This window comes from Vombatus ursinus, unplaced genomic scaffold (assembly GCF_900497805.2).
Source record: "Vombatus ursinus unplaced genomic scaffold, bare-nosed wombat genome assembly UNPS02014794.1, whole genome shotgun sequence".
NCBI lineage: Eukaryota > Metazoa > Chordata > Mammalia > Diprotodontia > Vombatidae > Vombatus > Vombatus ursinus.
In genome coordinates this window covers 20,296,732-20,319,823 of record NW_020954572.1, presented here as the reverse complement: position 1 = coordinate 20,319,823, position 23,092 = coordinate 20,296,732, and the positions used below count along the sequence as shown (strand labels likewise).

General features: G+C 45.1%; 1 protein-coding gene across 2 annotated transcripts in view; it reads left to right on the top strand.

Annotated features, from left to right (window-relative positions):
- Positions 1 to 23,081, top strand: part of MAPKBP1 (mitogen-activated protein kinase binding protein 1) — an 86,232-nt gene extending 63,151 nt beyond the window's left edge. The window contains exons 14-31 of one of the 2 annotated variants that reach the window (XM_027869944.1): positions 164 to 289; positions 571 to 641; positions 833 to 954; positions 1,281 to 1,356; positions 1,486 to 1,597; positions 1,736 to 1,799; positions 2,474 to 2,608; positions 2,836 to 2,972; positions 3,440 to 3,495; positions 4,825 to 5,070; positions 5,611 to 5,705; positions 5,994 to 6,139; positions 6,318 to 6,521; positions 6,832 to 6,916; positions 7,359 to 7,639; positions 7,850 to 8,452; positions 8,919 to 9,010; positions 20,464 to 23,081. In XM_027869944.1, the coding sequence (XP_027725745.1) occupies positions 164 to 289; positions 571 to 641; positions 833 to 954; positions 1,281 to 1,356; positions 1,486 to 1,597; positions 1,736 to 1,799; positions 2,474 to 2,608; positions 2,836 to 2,972; positions 3,440 to 3,495; positions 4,825 to 5,070; positions 5,611 to 5,705; positions 5,994 to 6,139; positions 6,318 to 6,521; positions 6,832 to 6,916; positions 7,359 to 7,639; positions 7,850 to 8,452; positions 8,919 to 9,010; positions 20,464 to 20,691 (2,879 nt within the window). In that variant the 3' untranslated portion in view covers positions 20,692 to 23,081. Of the gene's footprint in view, positions 1 to 163; positions 290 to 570; positions 642 to 832; positions 955 to 1,280; positions 1,357 to 1,485; positions 1,598 to 1,735; positions 1,800 to 2,473; positions 2,609 to 2,835; positions 2,973 to 3,439; positions 3,496 to 4,824; positions 5,071 to 5,538; positions 5,706 to 5,993; positions 6,140 to 6,317; positions 6,522 to 6,831; positions 6,917 to 7,358; positions 7,640 to 7,849; positions 8,453 to 8,918; positions 9,011 to 20,463 lie in introns of both variants that reach the window. The other variant, XM_027869943.1, reaches the window with a different exon arrangement.
- The last annotated feature ends 11 nt before the right edge of the window (positions 23,082 to 23,092 follow it).

Sequence of the window (23,092 nt, the reverse complement as noted above, 5' to 3'; positions counted from 1 at the left end):
AAGTGCTTTGGGGTTCTGTTCTTTCTGCCATCTTCTCCTCTTCCTCCTCACTCCTCCATATGTGCACATTTCACACGCCAACTGGATCCAGACTATGGGATCTAATATCCCCTGAGTTTTTATCTACTGATTGATTAATTCCTCCTTTGGGCTCTGGTCACAGGCCTAAAACTGCTGGCCTCAGCAAGCAGAGACCGTCTTATCCACGTGCTGGATGCTGGACGAGAATATAGTTTGCAACAAACACTGGACGAACATTCTTCTTCCATCACTTCAGTCAAATTTGCAGGTAAGATTCAAGGGAGGAGAGGACTATGGGGTTTAAGACATGTTCTGATATTCCTCTTGCTTCCTAGGGCCATAAGGGTCTTCCTGTAAGTTGGGAGGAGTGCTGGGCATCAGTCAGGGCTACATTTAGGAGCAGAGCATGGTACAGATTTGATGGTGTTAAGACTGTCAAGATTGTGAGCTGTCTGATAAACTAGTTACAAATCGACATGGGGAACAAAGCAAAGGAAGGGAATTCCTGCTGCAGAGACAGCTAGGGCAGCTAAGCCTTCTCCTTTGTAGCAAGTGATGGGCAGGTCCGCATGATCAGCTGTGGAGCAGACAAGAGCATCTACTTCCGTACTGCACAGAAGGTAATGGACCCTGGGGACTCCAGGCCTCACTGGGGCAGGATGGAGAATGGGCACTGATAGCTGCCACAGAGAGCCTCCATCTGCCTAAGAGGTGTTACAGGGAGATGGGAGTGAAGGCTCCTGGGGCTGGAGGGTTTCTGAAGGGGCAAGTATTTGAGACTGGGCCCTGTCTACTGCTGTGTCCCCTGCAGTCTGGAGATGGGGTGCAATTTACACGGACACACCATGTGGTGCGAAAGACAACCCTGTATGACATGGATGTGGAACCCAGCTGGAAGTACACAGCCATTGGCTGCCAAGACAGAAATATTAGGTAGGTATGCTCTCCTGAGATGGATCAGTTCTGCTCACCTACCCCCCAAGGTACCAGTTATATACACATAACTTTAGAAAGCTCTGGTTTTGACCAGAGGCCAGGGCCATGTTGATCTTGATGCTTCCTCTATTTTGATATTTAGGATTCTCCCTTGTGATCCTTACTCTTGTCAGAAGGGTGTTACCTGTCTGGGATGGGGTAGGGGGAGAGGGGCAAGAGAGGAAAAGGCTCATCTGTCACCCAGCCATGTGCTGATCACTGCCTCCCACAGTGCATATACTGTGTGGGCCAAAGAAAGTAAATCCTCTCCTGTATTTCCTTAGGATCTTTAATATCAGCAGTGGGAAGCAGAAAAAACTCTACAAAGGGTCACAGGGTGAGGATGGGACCCTCATCAAGGTAAGGAGACCTTTCAGGCTTGGTAGCAATGCAAGGGTTGGTGGGGATCCCATTTCAATGGAGAGTGTTGAGTGCTTTTCTGCCCCAGCCTGCCTCTTACCTCCCCCAATCAAATACCTCATCCTTTAGGTTCAGACGGACCCCTCGGGCATCTACATTGCTACCAGCTGTTCAGACAAGAACCTCTCCATTTTTGATTTCTCCTCAGGAGAGTGTGTAGCTACCATGTATGGTCATTCAGGTGAGTTCTTCCTTTCCTCCAGGTGGCCCTAAACCTAAACAGGGCTGGTTTAACCCGTGGTCAGCTCCCCTCTAGTTTGGACAGGCTCCTGGTGGGGATTGTGGGAGGCTCATGAACTGTATTGTCTGTCTTCCCCAGAGATTGTCACTGGCATGAAGTTCAGCAATGACTGCAAACATCTTATCTCTGTATCAGGAGACAGGTGAGCAGGAGTAGCCTCCCTTGGGAGAGGGAGCCACATTTCCCACTGTAGCTTCTCTTCTGAAAGGTTCTGGAGCAAGACTTTCTTAGCTTGACTATCTGTTAGTGTGAATGGACTTCTAGCATCAGGTGGTTTTTTTCTGTTTCTTGTACACAAAACTTGATCTCTCTTCTCTATGCTTTTACACTGGCTATTGTCCTTGCCTAGAACACACTTCCCCCTCATCCCCATCTCTTAGAATCCCTTGTTTCCTTCAAAGTTCAGACGCCTTCTCATGAGGCCCTAAACTGCTATTGCCTTCCCCATCCCTGTTAAATTGGCTTGTGTTTATTTCGCTTGTCAAGTATAAACGTACGTATGTATTTGTTGTTTCCTCTGTTGTAATACAAGTTCCTTCAGAACAAGGACTTTTTTACCTTTGTGTCCCCAGTGCTATCACAGTTTCTGGATTGTAGCAGGTGCTTCCTAAATGCTTCCTGGTTAATTGATTGGTGAATTTAAGCAAGGGTTTCTGGTTGAGATTGATATCCTCATTGATATCATCAGCCCTATTCTGAACTGCTGCCGTCTTGCCCACCAGCCCAGGGAGAGAGTATCATGATAATGCGGCTTATCCTTAGGTTCTGTCTCGTCTTTATTCCCTCCCCTGATTCTTCTTATAATTCTGCCCTTAGCTGCATCTTTGTATGGCGCTTGAGCTCTGAGATGACTATCAGCATGCGGCAACGTTTGGCTGAGCTTCGGCAGCGCCAGCGAGGGGGGAAGCAGCAGGGCCCGTCGCCCCCTCGAAGAGCCTCTGGGCTTAGCCGGTAAGGATCAAGGGAAAGGTGTGTGTTGAGGAGTTGCTTCTAGCCTCTCTGTGACCTTGACCTTGCTCACGTGGACTCCTGCCTTCATCTCATAGCCCGGGCCAACTATGAACACCTCCTCCTAAGACCCCAACCCTCTAATTTACTTCCTCCAATACTGATCAGTTTCTCCACTGACAACCTTCCCTTGTCTCTGTCCCTGCTCCTGGGATCCCTGTTGATTGTAGCCGAGAGGCCCCTACAGTGCTTTCTCCAGTACCAGCCCTTTCCTCAGATAGTGACAAAGATGGGGAAGATGAGGGCACTGAGGAAGAAGAGCTGCCAGCCCTGCCCGTTCTTGCCAAGGGTGCCAAGAAAGATCCAGGTATGTGTCTCCCTGGTGTAAAGGAAGAACATATAAAGGGCCCAGAGGAGGTAATGCAGAGGTTCCCAGCCTGGGGTTTGCTACACTCTGGGGAGTGTAGGAGCTTGTCAAGGAGATACGATGATTATTTGTAACTCAATATATTATCCTGTTGAAAGTAATCTCTTTTATTTCTTACGTCCATATACATGGTTAACTCTCCAACTTATTTCCTTTAATATTGACTAGGAACCACAAGGCTTACTAGAAGGAAAAGGGTACAGGGACCAAAAAAATTTCAGAAGTCCTGAAGTTAGGGGAACAAGGACATCAGGATGAGCTGAAAGATCTCAGGATCAGGATGTGGAAGCAAATGAGATGTCTCTTTTGGGGCTGGAGAAGTCAAAGTTGGGGTAGAAAGTTGGTTGGGATTGAATTTACTCAGCATCCCCCAAAGCCCTTTCCCAATAATTCTTCCCCTATGACAGCTTCAGCTCGAGGTCCAGCCCTCCCCCGAAGTCTGTCCCACTGGGAAATGAGTCGGGTGAGTACCTCTTGCTAACGTTTATTTACAACAGGACTGATCACAGATTGAGGGTAAGAATCAGTTCCAAGTGGGAAACCCCACTTTCCTTTTTCCATTTTCCTTCTGGGCACAGTCAGCTCTTGTAGCATTGGAAGAACAGGAACAAAGTTGCTTTCATCATTATTTGGTAGGAGATCCAGTTAGTTGACCAGTCATGGCACGAGATGTAAGTGGTCAGTAAGAGCTCCAAGAACCCTGGAGAATTGAACATTCAGTAAAAACTCAAGGTCTAGATTTCCCATGGCAGGATGCAGAATTAGAACCTGAGGCCACACCAACTGGAGCCAGGCTGCAGACAGGGCCAGGAAACTGGGAGGCAGTGTGGCCATGGGACAAGTGCTAGATTCAGTCTGAGGACGCCTCTGATGCTTACTATCTCTGTGACCCTGGGCAAGTCACTTAAGCTTAGTTTTCTCATCTGTAAAATGAGGGAAATGGACTAGATTGCCTCTCATCTCCCTTGCTGCATTAAATCTATGATCCTATGAGCCTGTAAATTGTGTATTGCTTTAGCATCGGCCTCAAAAGACTAAAGATTTTTATAGCTGCTTTATAGCTATTTAAAAGAAACAAAACCACCTCCTTCTAGTCGACTCTCCCAGGGTGAAAAAGGCCTAGTTCCTTTTACTGTCAGTGAAAGGTCCAGTAAAATGGGATTATGGGAATTCATCTCATACTTCAGGACTAAAGTTCTCCAGGTCAGAGATGGCAGTGATACCTCTTCAGGGTTGGAGAGACTTTGGGGTCCCTGTTGGATATGTGTGCTCCTCCAGGCTTTAGGGTGTTCCATATAACAAACACTTATGAAACACCTGCTGTATGCAAGGCACGAGGAGGGGATACAAAGATGGAAATGAGGCAATGCTTGCCCTTGAGGAGTTTGATTTGCTTCAGGGGAGGAAGAGGGCGTAAACATTTGTAGAGCACCTTCTGTGGGCCAGGCACTATGCTAAGTGCTTTTCAGATATTCCTGTTTGGTCATCAGAAGAACCCTGCAAGGTAGGTGCTGTTATCCCTATTTTAGTATTGAGAAAACTGAGGTAAATAGAGATTAGGTAACTTGTGCGGGGCCACTCAGCTAGTAGGTGGCACAGTGGATAGAGCAGAGTTCAAATCTGGCCAGATTTGAACTCTGCTCTATCCACTGTGCCACCTAGCTGCTCAAGGACCAGTGTTGCTTTCTTCATGTCATCCTTAGTTTTTGAGGTCCTCCAAGTAATCCATCAGAGCAAGTGGAGGCTAACTGAAGCCTTCCCTGACTCCTGCTCTTATGCTTCATTTTCTTAGTCTCAGGAGGGAGTAGAATTCCTGGACCCAACTCCTGCCACCAGCCAAGGTCCCCGAAGACGAGGACGATGGGCCCAGCCAGGTGTAGAGCTAAGCGTCCGCTCCATGTTAGACCTTCGGCAATTAGAGACACTGTCCTCAGCACCGCGGCCACCCAGCCAGGACTCTCTAGCACAGGAGCTGCTGACTCAGGCCCAGCCTGAGAAACATAGCCAACCGGCTCCTGTGGATGCCCATCCGGGTCAGGTAAGGTCTCTTTCCCAGGTGACCGCCACCAAGATCCAAGTCAGCCTTACCTTACACCTGAAGTCTGGGGCTCTTTCATCTTTTTTTGAGTTACAGATTCAGATTGGAATATATCTGGGTCTGGTATGGCAACTAGGGTGAAAAAAATGTGACATGTGTCCCAGTTTAAGCCCCCTGAGTGATAAGGTATAATAAGTAATGTCTGGGGATGGGCATCCATAGGATATAAAGGAGTATGGTTTTTCCAGGAGCTTAAAGATTTACAGATATGTGGTATCTTACCCATAAATCTCTCCAGATTTGCAGTGAGAGCCCTGGACTTTGGTTCTTATCCAGGACTATGAGGGGCTCAGCTTCTCTTCAGGATTAGTATGGTCCAAGCTTCTTCTCAACCTTGCTTCCATCCCTCTCTGAGGACCTCTTTTCATATCAGGAAACTCACCTGTGGCCTTTTCCATATGTTTCCAGAATGGCAGTATTCCCCAGTCCCTGACTTCCAAGCCTTGTGCCTGTTCTCAAGTTATCCAAATGATTTCTCAGGAAGAGGGGGTCTTCGCTCAAGAGTTGGAGCCAATGAACAGTGAAGATGGCGTTGTCTACCCAGAGCCAGGCAATTGCCCTCCCCTCGATACCAGGCAAGAACCCCACTCCACCCCATCCAGTCCTTGCAGGGCTGTGCAGTCCCTACCCTTCTAGTTCCTCTAGAATCTTATGGTTTCAGATGTGTACTTTCTCACTGAGATATGGGAGGCTGGATCTCTGTCTGGTTCTCCCCCAATCTGTATCTCCCCAAAATAATAGGCCCAAATGATAGTTTACCATCTTCCCAGAGATGAAGAAAATTAGCAGTCCAATAAAGTGGTTAATCTCTTTTCCTTGCTCTCCTTATTCTCTCTACTTGCTGGGTCTTGCCCTCCTGGCAGTGAGTTCCAGGTGCAGGCCCTTCCCCATGGTCCACTGGGTAGAGTGTACCCAAGTAACAGAGGCACTGAGAAGCACAGTCCTGATAGCGCCTGCTCTGTGGATTATAGCAGCAGCCGCCTGTCCAGCCCAGAGCATCCCAATGAAGGTAAGAAGACCCTGTCATCCTTAGAGCTTCCTTGGTGGGCGGAGGAAGCATGCAGATGGAGAGAAGGCTATACCTTAGGGCCAGGACCACTCTGGGAGGGCTGAATGGCAGAATTGAAGCAAGATATGGGTATAGTATGTTCTCTCCCCCCACCCCCACCCCCACCCCCTTTCCCTAGACTCTGAGAGCACAGAGCCCCTGAGTGTGGATGGAATCTCCTCAGACCTTGAAGAACCAGCTGAGGGTGAAGAGGAAGAGGAGGAAGAAGAGGAGGATGGAGGAACTGGCTCTGGTGGGCTGCCGGAAGGCAGCCCCCGTACTCCTGACCAGGAACAGTTCCTCAGACGGCACTTTGAGACCCTAGCCAGTGGGGCTGCTCCAGGTGTGGCCAGAGGGCCAATAACCCTTGATCCGTTCCCAGTCCACCTGTGAGAGGGAGAGCTCAAGGGAAGAAAGACCTCAGGGCAGAGCATGTCCTAGGACTTCTCTTCCTAGAGCAGGGGCCCAGGGGTGGATGGGAGATGGTCCTGGGGTTTCTCTGTCATAGAAGGTTGAATCTGGGCCCTGAGGGCTGGGAAGTGGTACTCCGATTTGTGCCTAGCTCTTACTGGTGGTATTCAGGGTTTTAGCACGTAGGAAGAGCTTAAGAAACACTTGTTGACTGACTGACTTACTGTCTCTCTCCATGTCAGGTAGCCCAGGCCGACCCCTGGAAAGGATGGAGCCTCAAAGCATATCATCCCGATTCCTGTCACAGGTGCAGACTCCTACACTCAGGTACATTATTCTTAACTTACAGGAGCCCAGACTCTGAGCTTGGAGCCCTAGATCCCTTCATCCACTTGCTGGCCCTCGAAGCAGAGAAGTGAGCGCCTCTGCCTGTGTCTCTGCTTAGGAAGTGATTAGAAACAAGCCAATCCTTCCCCCAAGGCTAGTGTCAGGCATCTCTGCAGCACCCTAGGCTTCTGTGTTCCCATGCTTGAACCTCATCTGCCTCTTCTCTGGCTCCAAACTTTGGAGAAATTATGCTACCCTACCCCTGTCATCAGCAAAAAAGAGATCTTGCCCTTTGCCCTGCTGACCCCCAAAGAGTAGTGAAAATGGAGTTTGAGTGGCTGCTGGACATGGTAGGAGGAGGGCTAAGGCTGGCACATCCAGGGATGGACCATTCAGTTCTCTTCACTTCCTCAGCTTGGCTGTATCCCATCTCATTCTCTAGGGATCTGTCTCTCTCTTCCTTGAGACCAGTACTACCACAGAGACCCATCAGGGTGCTCCAGGCCCCCAGTGAGAAGCCTGACAGTGGAGCCATCAGCCCCCCTGCAGTCTCACCAGAGGCCGATCCAATTCCTGGGGGCTCTAACCCCCAGCCTGTGGCCCCTATTCTTCGACGGCGCCGCCTGAATCTGGGGAGCAGCTGGACACACAAAAAGGCTGCCTTACCTGGCTCTGGCAGTGGTCTCCAGAAAGCCCAGTCAGTGCATAACCTGGTGTCACAAGGTGAGGGGCTTAGCTTGGTGTGGGGCCCTCTTGGACATTGGAGCTTAGGGGTTTCCAGGGGGTTAGGAGAATCTGACAAACTCACTGGGGATTATTCCCGTACGTGCCCTTGAGTCCTTCCATCCCCCTACATATTGCCTGGGACTGGGCACAAAGCCATGACCTTTCGGGTAGCTTTTCTCCGTTTTGACCTTAGTTATGTTTCTCTAGATGTGCCACCTTTACCTGGTCCAGTACCCCTACCGCAGAGTGACATCCAAGAAGGACTGGGCTCACTAACCCAGGCTGATGGTCGCGCAACTCGGCTCCATTCTTACCTGAACCCCACCACCAGCTCCATGGCTAAGATGTCTCGTAGCACCTCTGTGGGGGAAAACCTAGGCCAGGAGGAATGGGCTGAAACTCAGGTCCCCAACCCCATCAGGATCACATCCATCAGCAAGCCAGCCCTGCCAAGCCGGGCTCACCTTGTCCTGGACATTCCCAAGCCACTGCCTGACAGGCCCAGCCTGGCTGCTTTCTCCCCTGGGGCAAAAGGCTGGGCCCCCTGTGAAGCTCAACAGCTTGGCTCCCCAGGGGGCCTGGGGAAGAAGTCTGCCATACCTGAGGGGCGGGCCTGTCTGGGGGAGGGCACCATTCTCACACCCAGGACAGAGTTCCGGGCTCAGCCTGGGCCCCAAAGCTCCTGTGCCCAGGAACTACCAGCCACATGCCTCCCCCGAGGTCCTGAGAACTTGCAGGCCTCATCCCCAGAGAAGACCCCCAGCCCCATGGAACCTTCCAGGCCAGGGGCTTCCCTGAGCCAGGACTCAGGTGTGCATAGTTCCTCACCTCTCATCTCCTGTGCCCTTCCCCTTCTCTTGTTTCTGTTGGCCACTCTCGGGCTCCATCCCATTTCTGTGCATCCAGCCTCTGCTGTGTTTCGTCCTGTCTGCTCCTGTCTCGTTCCATAAGTCACTCTCTTGATGGTGAGATCCTCCTGCTGAACACCATGTTCTCCCTGTGCCTGCCTTGTCTACCTCAGTGCCAACTGAACTCTGGGACCGGCCCCTTTCACATAAAGCTCTTGTACTGGGAGTGGGGGTAGATATGGGGATGGCTTAAGTGGGGGATTAGTCCCAAAAGGGTCCATGGCCCAGGTGATGAGCCTGGGAAGACAGCTGAGATTGGCAGAAAGACGGGTACAGCTCTGGAATCTCTCAGCTTTGGGGTTCCTTTGGGTGGGAGGCCTATAGGGAAAGTTTATAGGGATTCACTCAGCAGCATCTGTCCCTCCCAGAGCTGGTGATGATGGTGAGCATGGAACAGTGTGAGCGCCTTGTGGCAGAGCTTCGGAACAGCGTGCACCAAGCCGTTCAGCTATACCGTTTGGTGAGTGACACCGGAGGGAGCGGTTACACTTCTCTTCCTTTTGGCAGTGATGTATATTATGGGTCTTAACAACTGGTTAGTAATTGCACTTCAGAAAGATGGAACAGGACAGAGGAGTGAGACAGGCAATAAGGACGTCCTGGTTAAAGTTGAAAAAGATATTTGAATTGTCTGGAAAGACAGGAGTCTTAAGAGATCAAGTTGGGTACTAATTTCCTCACCCATGGAGCCAAGGATCAGGGCAGGATCCAGGGGGCCCAGGGCAACTGTGGAGTGGAAGTTGGGCACAGCTTGAGTTACAGCATGCCTCAATTAGTGTGAATAATAAATCCCTAAAATGGTCATGATACTCAAATTTGCACTGCATAGGTCTGCTAGGTTGAATCCAATTACCCTATTTTGCATAATTATAACTTCAAATAGTGTGAATTTGAATATATGCCATACATCTGACCTATCAGCCGTGCTAAGCTAGTAGCTTAGCCTAGCATCCATCCTGGAAAAGAAACACACATTGCCTTCTGGGAAGGGAGTAGCGTGGAGACTTTTGAATGCTGAAATAAGAAAAACAAATGAAAACAAATCCTATTTTTTTTTAAACTTTTAAACCCAAATGGAGTAAAAGTGGTCCAAAGAAACTTCTCACAGAAATACAAAATTTGCCTAAAGCATCCTCGGGCCACATGTGACTTCAGGTTCCCCACCCCTGGCCTAAAGTCTTTTCTATCATTGATCAGGCGTGGGTGTTTTGATAGTTTCTTCCACTAGAATGCTTAGCTTTGGCAGAAAAGGGGAAAGTTCATGTCAATCTGACTTCCATGTTTCCTGAATCGTTCAGATTCTGTTTTTTCTAGGGCCTTCATTGGCTTCCTATAGCTTTTCTTCTGCTTCTGATTTTATCTCGTTTGAGATTCCCATGCTGCCACTGGACAGGTGCTGCCACCCTTCTCATTCTCTTTTTTTTCCTAGAGTTTCACTATCTTCCTGAAGTTGTACTCTGTGACCCATTTTCTCATTGCCTAGGACACATTATCTCTAGCTCTAGAGGGTAGCCGTTTTCTGAGTAGCTAATGTGGTTATGAGTTTGTGCACTTTGATGCAGTGGGACAAGTTTCTATTGCCATTTTGGTTTTCTTCTGGCTACACAGTCCATTACACGGAGGTCATGTACATTCTTTGCATTTGAGATGCCCCCTTCCACAGGTGGTAAATGCTACCAAGTTCAATGACATCATTAATGTCATCTAAATCTACATATGAATAGCTCCAGTCCCCTTCAGAAACTTCTCTATTCTCTCCACTTTTGCTCCAGCTTCTCTTGAAGTGGTGGCCACTCTCCTTGCCAAGACCAATTCCTCCCTCTAATTATACCCTCAATCCTATCCCTGATTTTTCCCCAGCACCCTGGTTTGCAGTTTTGGGAATTATCCTTGACTCTTAACCATCTTACCCCTCTATATCCAATCAGGTTTTTTCTGCCTTCCCAATTTTTCTCTGGTCCATTCCTTTCTCTCCATTTACTCTGCTGCCATCTAAGTTCAGGTCCTCATCACCTCTAACATGGTGTCTCCAGTCTTTTTCTTCTCACAATTACAGCCTCCACACAGCTGCCAAAATCTTCTCAAAGCACATATGTGACCTTAAAACTCCCCTGCTCCCGCAGCTTCGTGGCTCCTTATTGCCTCTAGGATAAGATACAAATTCCTCTGTTTGGTATTTAAAGACCTTCACAATCTGCCTTTCCCAGCTGTTTATACCTTATCACACCCCCTCATCTGCTCTGTGTTCCTTTGCTTACTTTTCCTGTACATCATGCCATCTCCCACCTCAGCCTTTGTACACAATTCCTCTCATGACTGGAATGTTCTAGGTCCTCACTTCCACCTCTTTCACCCCCCACCCCCACCCCCACCCCACCCCCTTCCTTTAGGGCTTCACTCAGATACCACCACCTCTTACACAAGGTCTTTTCAGAGTTACTTTGTGTTGACTTGTCTGTGTCTGTACCCTACTGAGGGCCTTAGGGGATGTTACTGAGTCAGTGTTTGTTGAACCAAATCAGAGGAATGTTACTGAAGTTTCATTTGGCTGTTGGGTTTATCGGGGTCATTCTGCAGATAACTTGTTATCTTTTGTTTTTCAAGTCCTCTCTTGATCTGCAACAAAACAAGTTACTGAGAGCCTTCTGTGGATAAAGCATTATGCTGAGCTCTGGGGAATGATACCAGGATAAAGAAACAATACAGTCCCTAGTACCCCCCCTGAATTCTTGTCTGGGATGTAAACATATCCCACAGTTGGGATGGTACTCAGACTGTCATGCCTGTCCCTCTCTCTCTCTCTCTCTGTCTCTCTGTCTCTCACACACACACACATCTATGTATATATGTATATATATTTGTTTAGCTGTTGGGTGGTGAGATGGGAAGTATCACAGCATCCTCCACTAAAGAGGTGTTAACTTTCAACTGACAAATGTATTTCTCCAGTAATAGCAGTTAGAATGAAGAACAGGTCATGCAATCTTAGCTTTATCCCTTTTGGACAGTGTAACTAGTCTCTCTCCTGTGTGTCTACAACAAACATATAAATATGTAAAATATATGCATAACACACATACATATATACACACACATGTTATGTATACATATGTACAGACAGTTATTGTTTTATGTAAATTCACGTGATACAGAGTCAAGGGGCAGGCACCAGCTAGGGCTCCTGCTTCTGCTCAGTGCAGTGGGGCCAGCAGCACCAGTGCAGCTGTGGCCTAGGGGTCCTCCATTCCACTGAAGCCACATGGGAGAGGAGGCGGCCCCGAAGAGAGAGGGGAGTCCGCAGAGCGATCCATTTATCTTAAACGAGAACTCTCTGTATATATATTTATATACGTACGCGTGTGTGTAATCTACTTTGTATATGTGCACACACTGGTGCAGATCAGCATCCTCTCTGCAACAGACGGTCTTAGAGCAGATGTGGCAAACTCAAAGCCTACAGCCCCAGTGCAGCCCAAACCAGATGAAAATGTAATACGGAAATGTTGTACAAAATAAATAGAAATACATTGCAGCATAAATAATGTTCGTTTGTGGTTTTCTGTCTCAGTACATGGCCAGCTGGTATCCATTTCTCTTTGAAGTTGATGCCACTTGGCTTTGAGTATTACAATAAGTGACCTGCCCTGGATGACACAACCAAGATGTATCTGCTGCAAGCTTTGAACCCAGGTCTTCCTTTCTCAGAAGCCAATGCTTAGTCACTATTTGTTCACTGGCCCTTAAAACTATTACAAATTAGATACACATTTACCTCTGTGAATTTCCCGTGAGTGGGAAAGCCAGTGAGGAAATGCTTGGATTCTGATGGGGGAAGCTTTAGGGATGTTTGCCAAATCCAGCGTTTGGGATGCTCGTTTCTGAACTCTACCTATGGAGAGCTTCTGAGCTTGGGGGCAAGTCGATAAACTGGTTAAAGAATGCCTGAATGGACTCTTGGACGAAATACTGGCTCACATCCTACAGATTAGTTGTGCTAATGTATTTCATTTTGATATTTTACTGTACGCTACAGTTTAAAAAAAAATAAAGGGATTAGACTGTATTTCCAAGGCCTCTTCTAACTGTAAATTTATAATCTTCTTGAGATCTTTTTTGGATTGTGTCATCCGCAAATTTGGTAACCATGCCATCTCTGCCTTCAAGTCACTTATAAAAATGTTGACTTGAACTAAGGAAAGGATCCTGTAAAGAATGCTAGCTATTAATGTGTATGATTGTATACATGTAGAGAACAAAAGTAGTGGGGGGGAGAAAGTGAGAGAGTAGAGGTGAATTTAGGCTTGATGTAAGGACAGACTTCCTACGTAGAACTAAACAATTAAGAATTTTTCAAAAGTGGATTGGCCAGCGAGCCTTAGGAAGTAATGAATTCCCTTTCATTAGAAATCTTCAAACAGGGGCAGCTAGGTAGCACAGTGGATAGAGCACCGGCCCTGGAGTCAGGAGGACCTGAAATTCAAATCCGGCCTCAAACGCATACTACTTTCTAGCTGTGTGGCTCTGGGCAAGTCACTTAACCCCAATTGCCTCACTTAAAAAAAAAAAAAAAAAAGAAATCTTCAAATAAAGGCTGAATGACTGTTTGTTCAGTATGTTATAGGAAGGATTCTTTTTTAGATATGGATTGAACTAAATAACCAATGGATCTTTCCAACTTGAAAATTCTGTGGTTCTTATTCTGATTCTGTATTTCTGAATTTCTGCAAAACATTTGATAAAATCTCTCATACTAATCTTTTAGACAAGATAGAGAGGTATAGGTTAGATAATGAAATAAGTGGATTTGAAACAGTTAAATAGTGGGACCCTTCAATTTATTCATGGGTCAGCTTGGAGGTCTTGATATAACACATAGCAAATGTTCATAAGATCATCACCATAGAGCTGGAAGAGGTCTTCAAGGCCATCTGTTCCAACTCTCTTATTTTACAGATGAGAAAACTGAGATGTATTTGCCCAAGGTCACACAAGTAGCTCAAAAATCAGTGACAGGAGGGACATCTAGGTGCCACAGTGGATAGAGCTCCAACCTTGGAGTCAGGAGGACCTGAGTTCAAATTCGGCCTCAGACACTTGACACTCACTAGCTGTATGACCCTGGACAAGTCACTTTATCCTGATTACCTCACCAAAAAAAAGCGATAGGTTTTTTTAACATAGGCTGTCTCTAAATCCAGGGTTCTGTTTCACTATACACACAGTTAAATACAAAGCACATTAATTAATTAATTAATTTTTAAAAAATTTTTAGTTTTTTTCAGTTAACAAGCATTTATTGTTTTGTTTCTTAATTTAATTTTCAGTTTCAAAATCTCTCCTTCTTCCCCTCCCCCAGGGAGAAAGCAAGAAAAATAAAACCTGTTACAAATACGTAGACTCAAGCAAAACAAATTCCTGCATTTGCCATGTTCTCCCCTGCCCCCTCTCCCCCTTCCAAAAAATAGAAATAAAGGATACCTCCCATCTTCACTCCGATTCCATCATTTTTCTTTTCTGGTGGTAGGTAATACGTTTTATCATGAGTCCCATGGAATTGTGGTTGTTCATTCTGTTGATCAGAGTTCTAAGTCTAAAGTTGTTCATATAATATTGTTGTTATTGTATCAGTTTTTCTCCTGGTTCTGCTCATTTCACTCTGCATCAGTTCATACTAGGTTTCTCTTAAACCTTCCCCTTCAAAATTTCTTACAACACAATAGTACCCATTACATTCATATACCATAACTTATTTAACCATTCCCCATTGATGGAACCCTCTTAGTTTCCCATTTTTTGCCTCTACAGAAAGAGCTTCTATAAATATTAAATAAAATAAATAAAGGGTTCTTTTCCTCTTTTTAATCTCTTTGTGTTATAGGCCTAGTAGCAGAATCACAGGGTCAAAGGATGTGCACAGTTTAATAGCTTTTCGGGCATAGTTCCAAATTGCTTTCCAGAATGACTGGAGCATTTCACAGCTCTACTAACAGTATGTTAATGTACCTGTTTTCCCACAGCCTCTCCAGTGCATTTGTAATTATCCTTTTTATTTTTTTGGTCAGCTTTGCCAATCTGATAAGTGTGAGGTAGTACCTCAGAGTTGTTTTAATGTGCATTTCTCTAATTATTAGTGATTTAGTGTGTGTTTTTTTAATGTGACTATTGATAGCCTAGAGTTCTTCCTCTGAAAACTGCATATTCATATACTTTGACCATTTATCAACAGGGAGAGTGGCTGTTATTCTTGTTTGTCTCAGTTTCCTATGTAACTTAGAAATGAGTCCTTTATCAGAGAATCTTGATGCAAAGATTCTATCCCACCCCCACCCCCCCACTTTCCTGCTTTTCTAATTTTAGCAGCACTGACTTTGTGTAAAAACTTTTAAAGTACATATAATTAGTTAGTGTCCATTTTTACCTGCTGTGAATCTCTCTGTCTCTTCTTTGGTCATGAATTCTTCTCTTATCCATAGATCTGATAGGTAGCTTCCTCCATGCTCCTTTAATTTGTGTATGATGCTACCCTTTATGTCTAAGTCATTTACCCTTTTGGAGCTTGTTTTATATACAGTGTGAGATACTGGTCTATGCCTAATTCTGCCAGACTACTTTCCAGTTTTTCCAACAGTTTTTGTCAAATAATTCTTGCCCCAATAGCTGAGATTTTTGGGTTTATCATACACTATCAAACATTGCTTCTGAGTATTACATACCTAATCTGTTTCACTGATTAACCTATTTCTTACCTAATACAAAAGTGTTTTTATGATTATAGCTTTGTAGTATAGTTCAAGATCTGGTACTATTATGCCATCTTCCTTCCCACTTTTTTTTTTTTCATTAATTTTCTTTATATTCTTGACGTTTTCTTCCTCCAAATAAATTTTGTTATTTTTTTTCTAGGTCTGTAAAATAATATGGGTAGTTTGATTGGCATAGCATTGAATAAATTAATTTATATAGTATTATTATTTTTATTATATTGGCCCAGCCCACCCACAAGCAATTAACATTTCTCCAGTTATTTAGCCCTTTCCCTTTGTGTAAAGAGGGTTTTATAATTGTGTTTGTAAAGTTCTTGTGTATGTCTTGTTAGGTAGATTGCCAAATATTTTATATTATCTGTAGTTATTTTGAATGAAATTTTTTTTCTATCTCTTCATCTTAGATTTTGTTGGCAATATTACAGAAATGCATATTTGTGTAGATTTAATTTATATCCTGCAAAGTTGTTAATTGTTTCAATTAGTTCTTTTAGTTGACTCTCTAGGGCTCTTTAAATAAAACATCATATCATCTGCAAAAATATAAAAGATAATTTTTCTTCCCCTTTGCTTATGCTTATTTCTTCCATTTCTTTTTCTTGTCTTATTACTATAACTGTATTCCTTTCTGTTCCCATCCAGTATTTTCCAGAGAACTATCATATCTAACTTTTCTAAACATCTCTTCAGGTCCTTCGTTTGTTTTTATTTCTTGATTAAATTCATCAAAGTCTGAAAAGGTTAAATTGAGGTTCCCCCACTATTATAGTTTTACTATTTCCTCTTTTAACTCATTTAACTTTTTTTCTTTAAGAATTTAAATACTCTGCCATTTGGTGCACATAGGTTTCATATTGATACTAAATTATTGTCTATGGTACCTTTTAACAAAATGTAGTTTCCCTGTTTATCTCTTAATTAAGTCCATTTTTGCTGTTATTCCTGCCTTTTTTTACTTCAGCTGAAGCATAATAGTTTCTGCTCCAGCCCTTTATTTTTGCTCTGTATGTATCTTTCAGTTTCAGATATGTTTCTTGTAAACAACATTTGTTGGATGCTAATCGATTCTGGTATCTTCCATTTTATGGGTCAGTTCATTCCATTCATTCATAGATTTGATTGCTAATGATTTCCTTCCATCTTTTATTTCTTTCCATCTTCCATCTTTCTTTTATACTTGTCCTTCTCTTTGTTTCCCATCCCCTCTTGAAGAGTTTGTTTTGTTTCTGATTAATCCCGTCTTTAGAATTCCCTCCCTTTCATTCCCCCTTTTCTCTGAATGAACCTTTTCCTTCCTGTTTCCCTGTTAGGTGAAATGTATTTTGGTACCCATTTCTGTGTGTGTGTGTGTGTGTGTGTGTGTGTGTGTGTGTGTGCATTCGTGTATTCTTCCCCCTTTGACCAGTTCAGATGAGAATGAGGTTCAAGTTTAGTCTAATCCCTGCTCCTCTACTTCTTCCTCCTTGTTACATTGATGTCTGCTTGCGCGCGCGCGCACACACACACACACACACACACACACACACACCACCTCAGTTATGCGAGGTAATTTCTCCTATTCTTCCTTTTCTGTTTCTCTCTCCCAGTGTATTCCTCTTCCCCACCCTTTCCATTTTTCTTTTAAGATCATCATATCATAACAGAATCATTTCCAGGCCCTCTGTTCATAGACAGGATGAGTCCTGATGATGATACAACGCTCAGGTGATATACGTATCATCTCCCCATACGAGCCTGTAAACAGTTTAACTCTGTTTAGTCCCTTATGATTGCTAGTTTCTTTCTGGTTACTTGCAGTATTTTTTTCTTTGGCCTGAATTTCTGTTAATTAATTCAAACTAATTAGCAGATGTTGCTGTCACTCAAATATGAACAGGTAAAGCCTGTAGCATCATTCCTGGTAGCACTGTGTGCATGTACTAGAAATGCCACCTGTTGACTTCACAGAAACTTCTCAGCTCAGGCTTTAGGGTTCAAAACATATTTAGTGGTATATAGTTAAAATGTAGGTAGTTTAATGCCTTCCTTTTACAGGTGAAGAAATGGAGGCCTAGAAGTGATAAGCAACTTGTCAGAGGTAGCAGAGTTAGTGAGTGGCAGAATTGGAATTCTGTCTTAGGGCTACTGACTCCAAAGCCAGCACTCTTTTCATGATGCCATGTTGCTTTTCAGGCTAGAAAAGACCAACCAGATCTAATAAGATTATTTTAATAGGAATCATTTATCCTCCACATAGCAACCAAAGGGACTTTCCTGAAGCATAGGTTTTGCCCCCTTATAAACTCCAGTGGCTCCCTATTTTTTTCAGAATCAAACATAAACCTCTTTGTCTGGTATTTCATTTGGTCAGTCAGTAAACATTTAAGCTTACTATGCACTTGGCATTGTGCTAAGTGCTAGGGATACACAAAGAGGCAAAAGGTCCTCGCTGCCATCAAGGAGCTCACAGTCTAATGAGGGAGACAACATGCAAACAAATGTGTGCATAAACAGGCTACATAAATAGGAAGTAATTAACAGAGGGAAGGCATTAGAATCAAGAGGGCTTTGGAAAGCCTTCCTATAGAAGATGAGATTTTAGTTGGGACTCAAAGGAAGCCAGGGAAGTGAAGAGGCAGAGATGAGAAAGGAGAGCATTCTAGGATTGGGAGACAGCCAGAGAAAATGTTCAGAGCCAAGAGATGGAGGGTCTTGTTCATGGCACAGCCAGGAATAAAGAGTCACTAGATTGTATGTGAACCACAAACCTAGAATTTTCAGCACCTGGGCATTGTCAGTATTCGTTTTTAATGTTTATTCATGAGTATTGAATCCTAATCTTGCACCAAAGACAGCTTAGTAATAAATGATTTTTAAGTAATACCAGCACAATTAAAAAAAAAAACAAGCTTCACATAATGGTCCCACCCTCCCCAATTTTGGCATAAAATATGTGACGATTATGCGGTGAAATATAGTATTGCAATAGTCCAGGTATGAGGGGATAAGAGCCTGCACTAGATGGGTGGCAATGTCAGAGGAAAAGAAGGGGGGACACATTCAACAGATGCTGCAGAGGTGAAATTGACAGGCCTTGGCAACAGTTTGGATATTGGTGGGGTTCTGGGGTGGACTGTGAGAGATAGAGAGGAGTCCAGGATGACTCCTAGGTTGTGAACCTGGAGCACTGGGAGGATGGTGTTGCTCTCAAAGGAAGGTAGGAGGAAGGGAGGGTCTAGGGGAAAAGATAACGAGTTTTGGTCATATTGAGTTTAAGATGTCTACTGCACATCTAGTTCAAGAAAATCTGAAAGGCATTTGGAGATTTGAGATTGAAGGTAAGCAGAAAGGTTAGGACAGAATAGGTAGGTTTGAGAATCAGCAAAGATGATAATTAAATCCATGGAAGCTAATGAGGCCAGCAAGTGAAGTAGTATAGAGGGAGAAGAGGGCCCAGGGCAGAACCCTGAGGGACACCTATGGTTGGAGGGCATGATCTGGAGAAGGACCCAGCAAAGGAGACTGAGGAGCAGTCAGATGGGTAGGAAGAGAACCAAGAGAGAGTAAAGATCCTCACATATTGGCTACTTTTTACTTTTCCAGTTTTCTTAGAGATTACTCCCATACTGGCTTATTTGCTTTTCCTCACACAGGACATTCCATCTCTTTTAGGACTTCATACTGGCCTGTCTTCCATGCCTAAAATGTACTCCCTCCCTACCTCTGCTTTTTGGAATCCCTGGTTTCCTTCAAAACTCAGCTTAAATGCCATTTTCTGCATTCAGCCTTTTCTGATGTCCTCCCCAGGTACTAGTGCCCTCCCTCCTCAAACTTACCCTTGTATATATTCTATAAATACTTGTATGTGTATATGTTGTCTCTTCCATTGGAATGTAAGCTTCTTAAGGGCAGAGGCTGTTCTGCTTTTGTTTTTGTATCTCCCCCTTAGCACTGCCTTGCAAAAATTAGAAGATTTTTAAAATATATTTTTGTTGATATATTGCTTTTTATATCACTTGTGTTTCTCACTATATTCCCTTTAAAGTATAAAAAAAAAAAGGAAAAAAGTTAAGAAAAACTAACCAACACAACAGAAACATCTGATAGTTGCACAGTAGCATAATGAGGAACTTGCATTATTCCCAGCTCATGGACTTTCCATTCCTTCAAAGGAGTAGGAGCAGGTGTCTTCTGATATCTCTTCTTTGGGACCATGTTTGTGCATTATAATTTCACAGCATTCATTTTCAAACAGCATTCAGTTTCAAGTGTTCTGTTCTTTATATTTACTTTGTTGTGGTCATCATGTGTATTATTTTCTTGGTTCTACTGACTTGACTTTGCATCAGTTCATATCTCTATTCATCATGTGCCTCATTTCTTAGAACACAGTGATATTTCATTACCACCATAATTTGTTTAGTCATTTCCCAAGGAATGATCATAGTAGGTATTTAGTAAACACTTGTTGATTTGTTCTCTTTGCTTGAAGAATTCATGATCAAAAAAAAAATTCATGGTTTATCAGCAAGAGGCTTCTAAGTAGTCCACAAGTTTTTGATCTCTTTCATTTCTTAATCCTAAACCATATTTTCCAACATGTTTCCTGCATACTTATATGGCCCAAATTTCCTAGTCTTTCAACCTATATAGGAATGAGACAACGAAAAGAAACCCAGGCTGTTTTTTTTTTATAATCTGTGGTGGGGAAGTCAGTCTGTGGTTGGACTTTAGTTAAGCTAAGAAATCTGAACCTCATCCTGTAAATCCATCCATTTCTGTTTTTCCATTGGGTTCATTTCCATTAGTTCACTCTTCCTTGTTTCTTAGTAAAGCTTTTTGTTTTCTTTAAAGATTCTGGCTTTGCTGTAAACCACTGAAGAAGGAACAGGATCTGTATACATGTACCCCTGTTCAGCAGACGTGAGGGGGTTCCACCCTTATTGGCCAGGTGTGGTTGTGGTAGTGACAGGACTGCCTTCAGATTCTAAGAAAAGCTTATCTAGCTTAGACATCTCATCCAGCTACAGAAAAACCTAGGGAAGAGGTGCATGGGTTCCCTTTTGTAGCCTGGGAGTCATCTTTCTCCACACCACCCCATCTTTCTCCACTGGAAGCAATATACTCCCAGTGACCTGGATTACTTAATTCTTGGTTGTTCCTCTTGCAGGTGGCCAGCACGAGAACACCTTCAGCTGAGCAAAGTCAAATTGCTCGATTGCTCAGTGATAGCTTCTCTTTGGTGCGGCAGGAACTGGAGGCCCTGGCCGGTGTGGTGACAGCCAGCCCGAATGGGAGCCCCAGTGCTGTGGGAGCTGAGCAGACTCAGGCACTGCTGGAGCAGTACTCAGAGCTGCTGCTCCGGGCTGTGGAACGACGCATGGAACGGAGGCTCTGAGCCCCAGAGCACCTGTTCAAAGGGGTGTTGTCCCCCCTTCACCTTCTTCCCCATGGACCTGTGTCAAGACTCTTGAAACCTGAAGGGTCTACCCTCTGGGCAACCTTCAGATGGAAAGTGGGGGACCCAGCTTTCCCATATTTTCCTCAGTGCTCCCTGGACCTATTTATTAATTTATTTTCCTGACATTGTCCCACTCCTGACGTCTGCCTCCACAGTGCCTCCGGATGCTTGTATCTGGAGCAGATCTGAAGACTGCCCAAAGTTTTCTTGCCGCTGCATGGAAGCTGTGGGGAGTTGGGAAGCAGTTCATCCCATTGGGTTCGGGGGAACTGGGGAGGGGGTCCTAGACCCTCCTTTCTTTGAAGCCATTTGAAACACTGCAGGGATCAGCTCCCTGGGCTGAAGCAAATACAGGGTATTCAGTGGGGTAAAGGCACTTAGTGCCCCACCTCACCAATGGCAGGAAGTCCTGCCTCCGTCCCCCGTGCCCTGAAACTTAGCTAGGCTTCTCCAATGCATGAATAGAAGGTCCCAATGGCTGGCACTGTCACCATTGTTCCCCTGCAGTGCAGAAATGCAAAATCCTCTGGATCTTATTATCTATGGTACTCAACCATTAGGGAACAAGAATGGTCGGGTCAGGGATACCTCCTTCCCTTTAATTTGTCCCCTTTCAAAGGGCCCTTCCCCCAACATTGTCTACATTCCCCTCCAAGGAAGAAGTGTTCTTCTCCCTATCCCCCAGAGTATGTGGGGCCAACTCTATGAGGCGTTATTACTGCAGGTCAGTAAGGTTTTCAGGCTGGGTGTACCATGGAGTTCTGGTCTCCTCGTTCTTCTGTTCCACCCCCAATCCCACTTTCCCTTCTTTATATTATTCCTGAATTCTAGACTGTAGAAGCCAAGCATTTTTTCTGATAACTTAGGTGCTTGGTCAAAGTCTGTAGGGATGAGGGCTGGAGCTTCCCATCTGCCTTTGAAGGGCAGTTCTAAGGTGCTAGCCCCATCACAACTGTCCATCCTCCAAGGATTTCAGAAGCAGGAACCTCAGACTATGATCCCCTTTCCTCCCCACTCATTCTTCCAACTGTGGCGACTGCCCTTGCAGTCCTTGGCTTTGCCCCCTGCACTGATTCTCAACACAATCTTCCCCATTTTCTCTGATGAAACTTAATGTGGCACCTGAAAGGGTGTGGGCTCAGAGCTCTGTGTGGCAGATTTGACAAAGTAATTGTTACTCTAGCCACAGGATGGGCTCCCTGGCTGCCATAGGACAACAGGAGATCTCACTTAAAGCCATATAGTCTGGAAAGCAGGCCTTCTTTAGAACAGTATTGTGTAGCCATCACACTGGGTTCTTAGTGTATTGTGATGTTGAGAGGACAGAGGCTCAGGTAGCTATCAATCTAGCCAATGGCTCAGAGACATTTTGGGAAGGAAGTAAGTGGAACAGGTTCAGGGGAGAGGTTAGAAACAGTAGTGTAGGGTAGGGGGCTGAGTATTAGAAAGGACAGTTATGAGTGGAGGAGAGAGATTAGTAGAAGGGTGGGCATGTAAAAGTAGGACCTAGTAGGTTTCATATAAGAACTGAGGGTTATGAGAGTTTGTCTCTGGGACCTCTGCTGCGGGCTCCTTGTAGAGAAGGGTGCTTCTGTGTAGAGGGTGCTTCCCCGTGTCAACAAAAGGCCTTGCAATCCTGGTCAACCGAAGCAGAAGACTTGGGGACAATTTGGGGCTTAGCTGTGCTTGATTATTCCTGCATCTTCTCACTTCCACGTTCCCACAAGCTCTTCCCTTCTCCCCACCGCACCATCCTGAGCACTGACATCCGCATGAGCCACCCTTAGGAAGGCCCTGTGGCATGTGTGGTACACATCAGTGAGACCAGAAACCTGGGAAGGCTTGCCACGCACCGGAGCTCAGGGGCGCATTTCCGAAATCCACTCCAAACCCGCCCCTGTCCGCCGAAGCCTCACTCCAGCCTCCCAGACCAAGCCAGCCAGGGTCCAATGCTGCAGTTTAATCCAGACCGCGAACCTCGCGTTACCCTTTGCCTTTCCACGGGGCCTCCCCGTGCTCGGTGGAGGCCCCCATTGCCCCTCGCGTTTCCCCGCTCCCAGGAGGAGGGACTAATCACTTTACTAAGTAAAGGCCTCAGCCTCTACCGCCCTCGGCCCGCGATGAGCCGGGCGCCTCTGCATGCCCGAAGTCTGGCACTGCCCCTTGTCCATTGCCATTTTGAACACTCCTTATTTATAACTTTTATACTTCGGCCCCAGGCCTCGCTCTGCCCCCTTCCCTGTGCTTCCCTGCGGGGCTGGGGTCCTTTTTAACGTGTCCGTTTGTATTCTTGTCGAACCAGTCAATAAAACACGGCTCCTTTGTTACGGACTGGCGG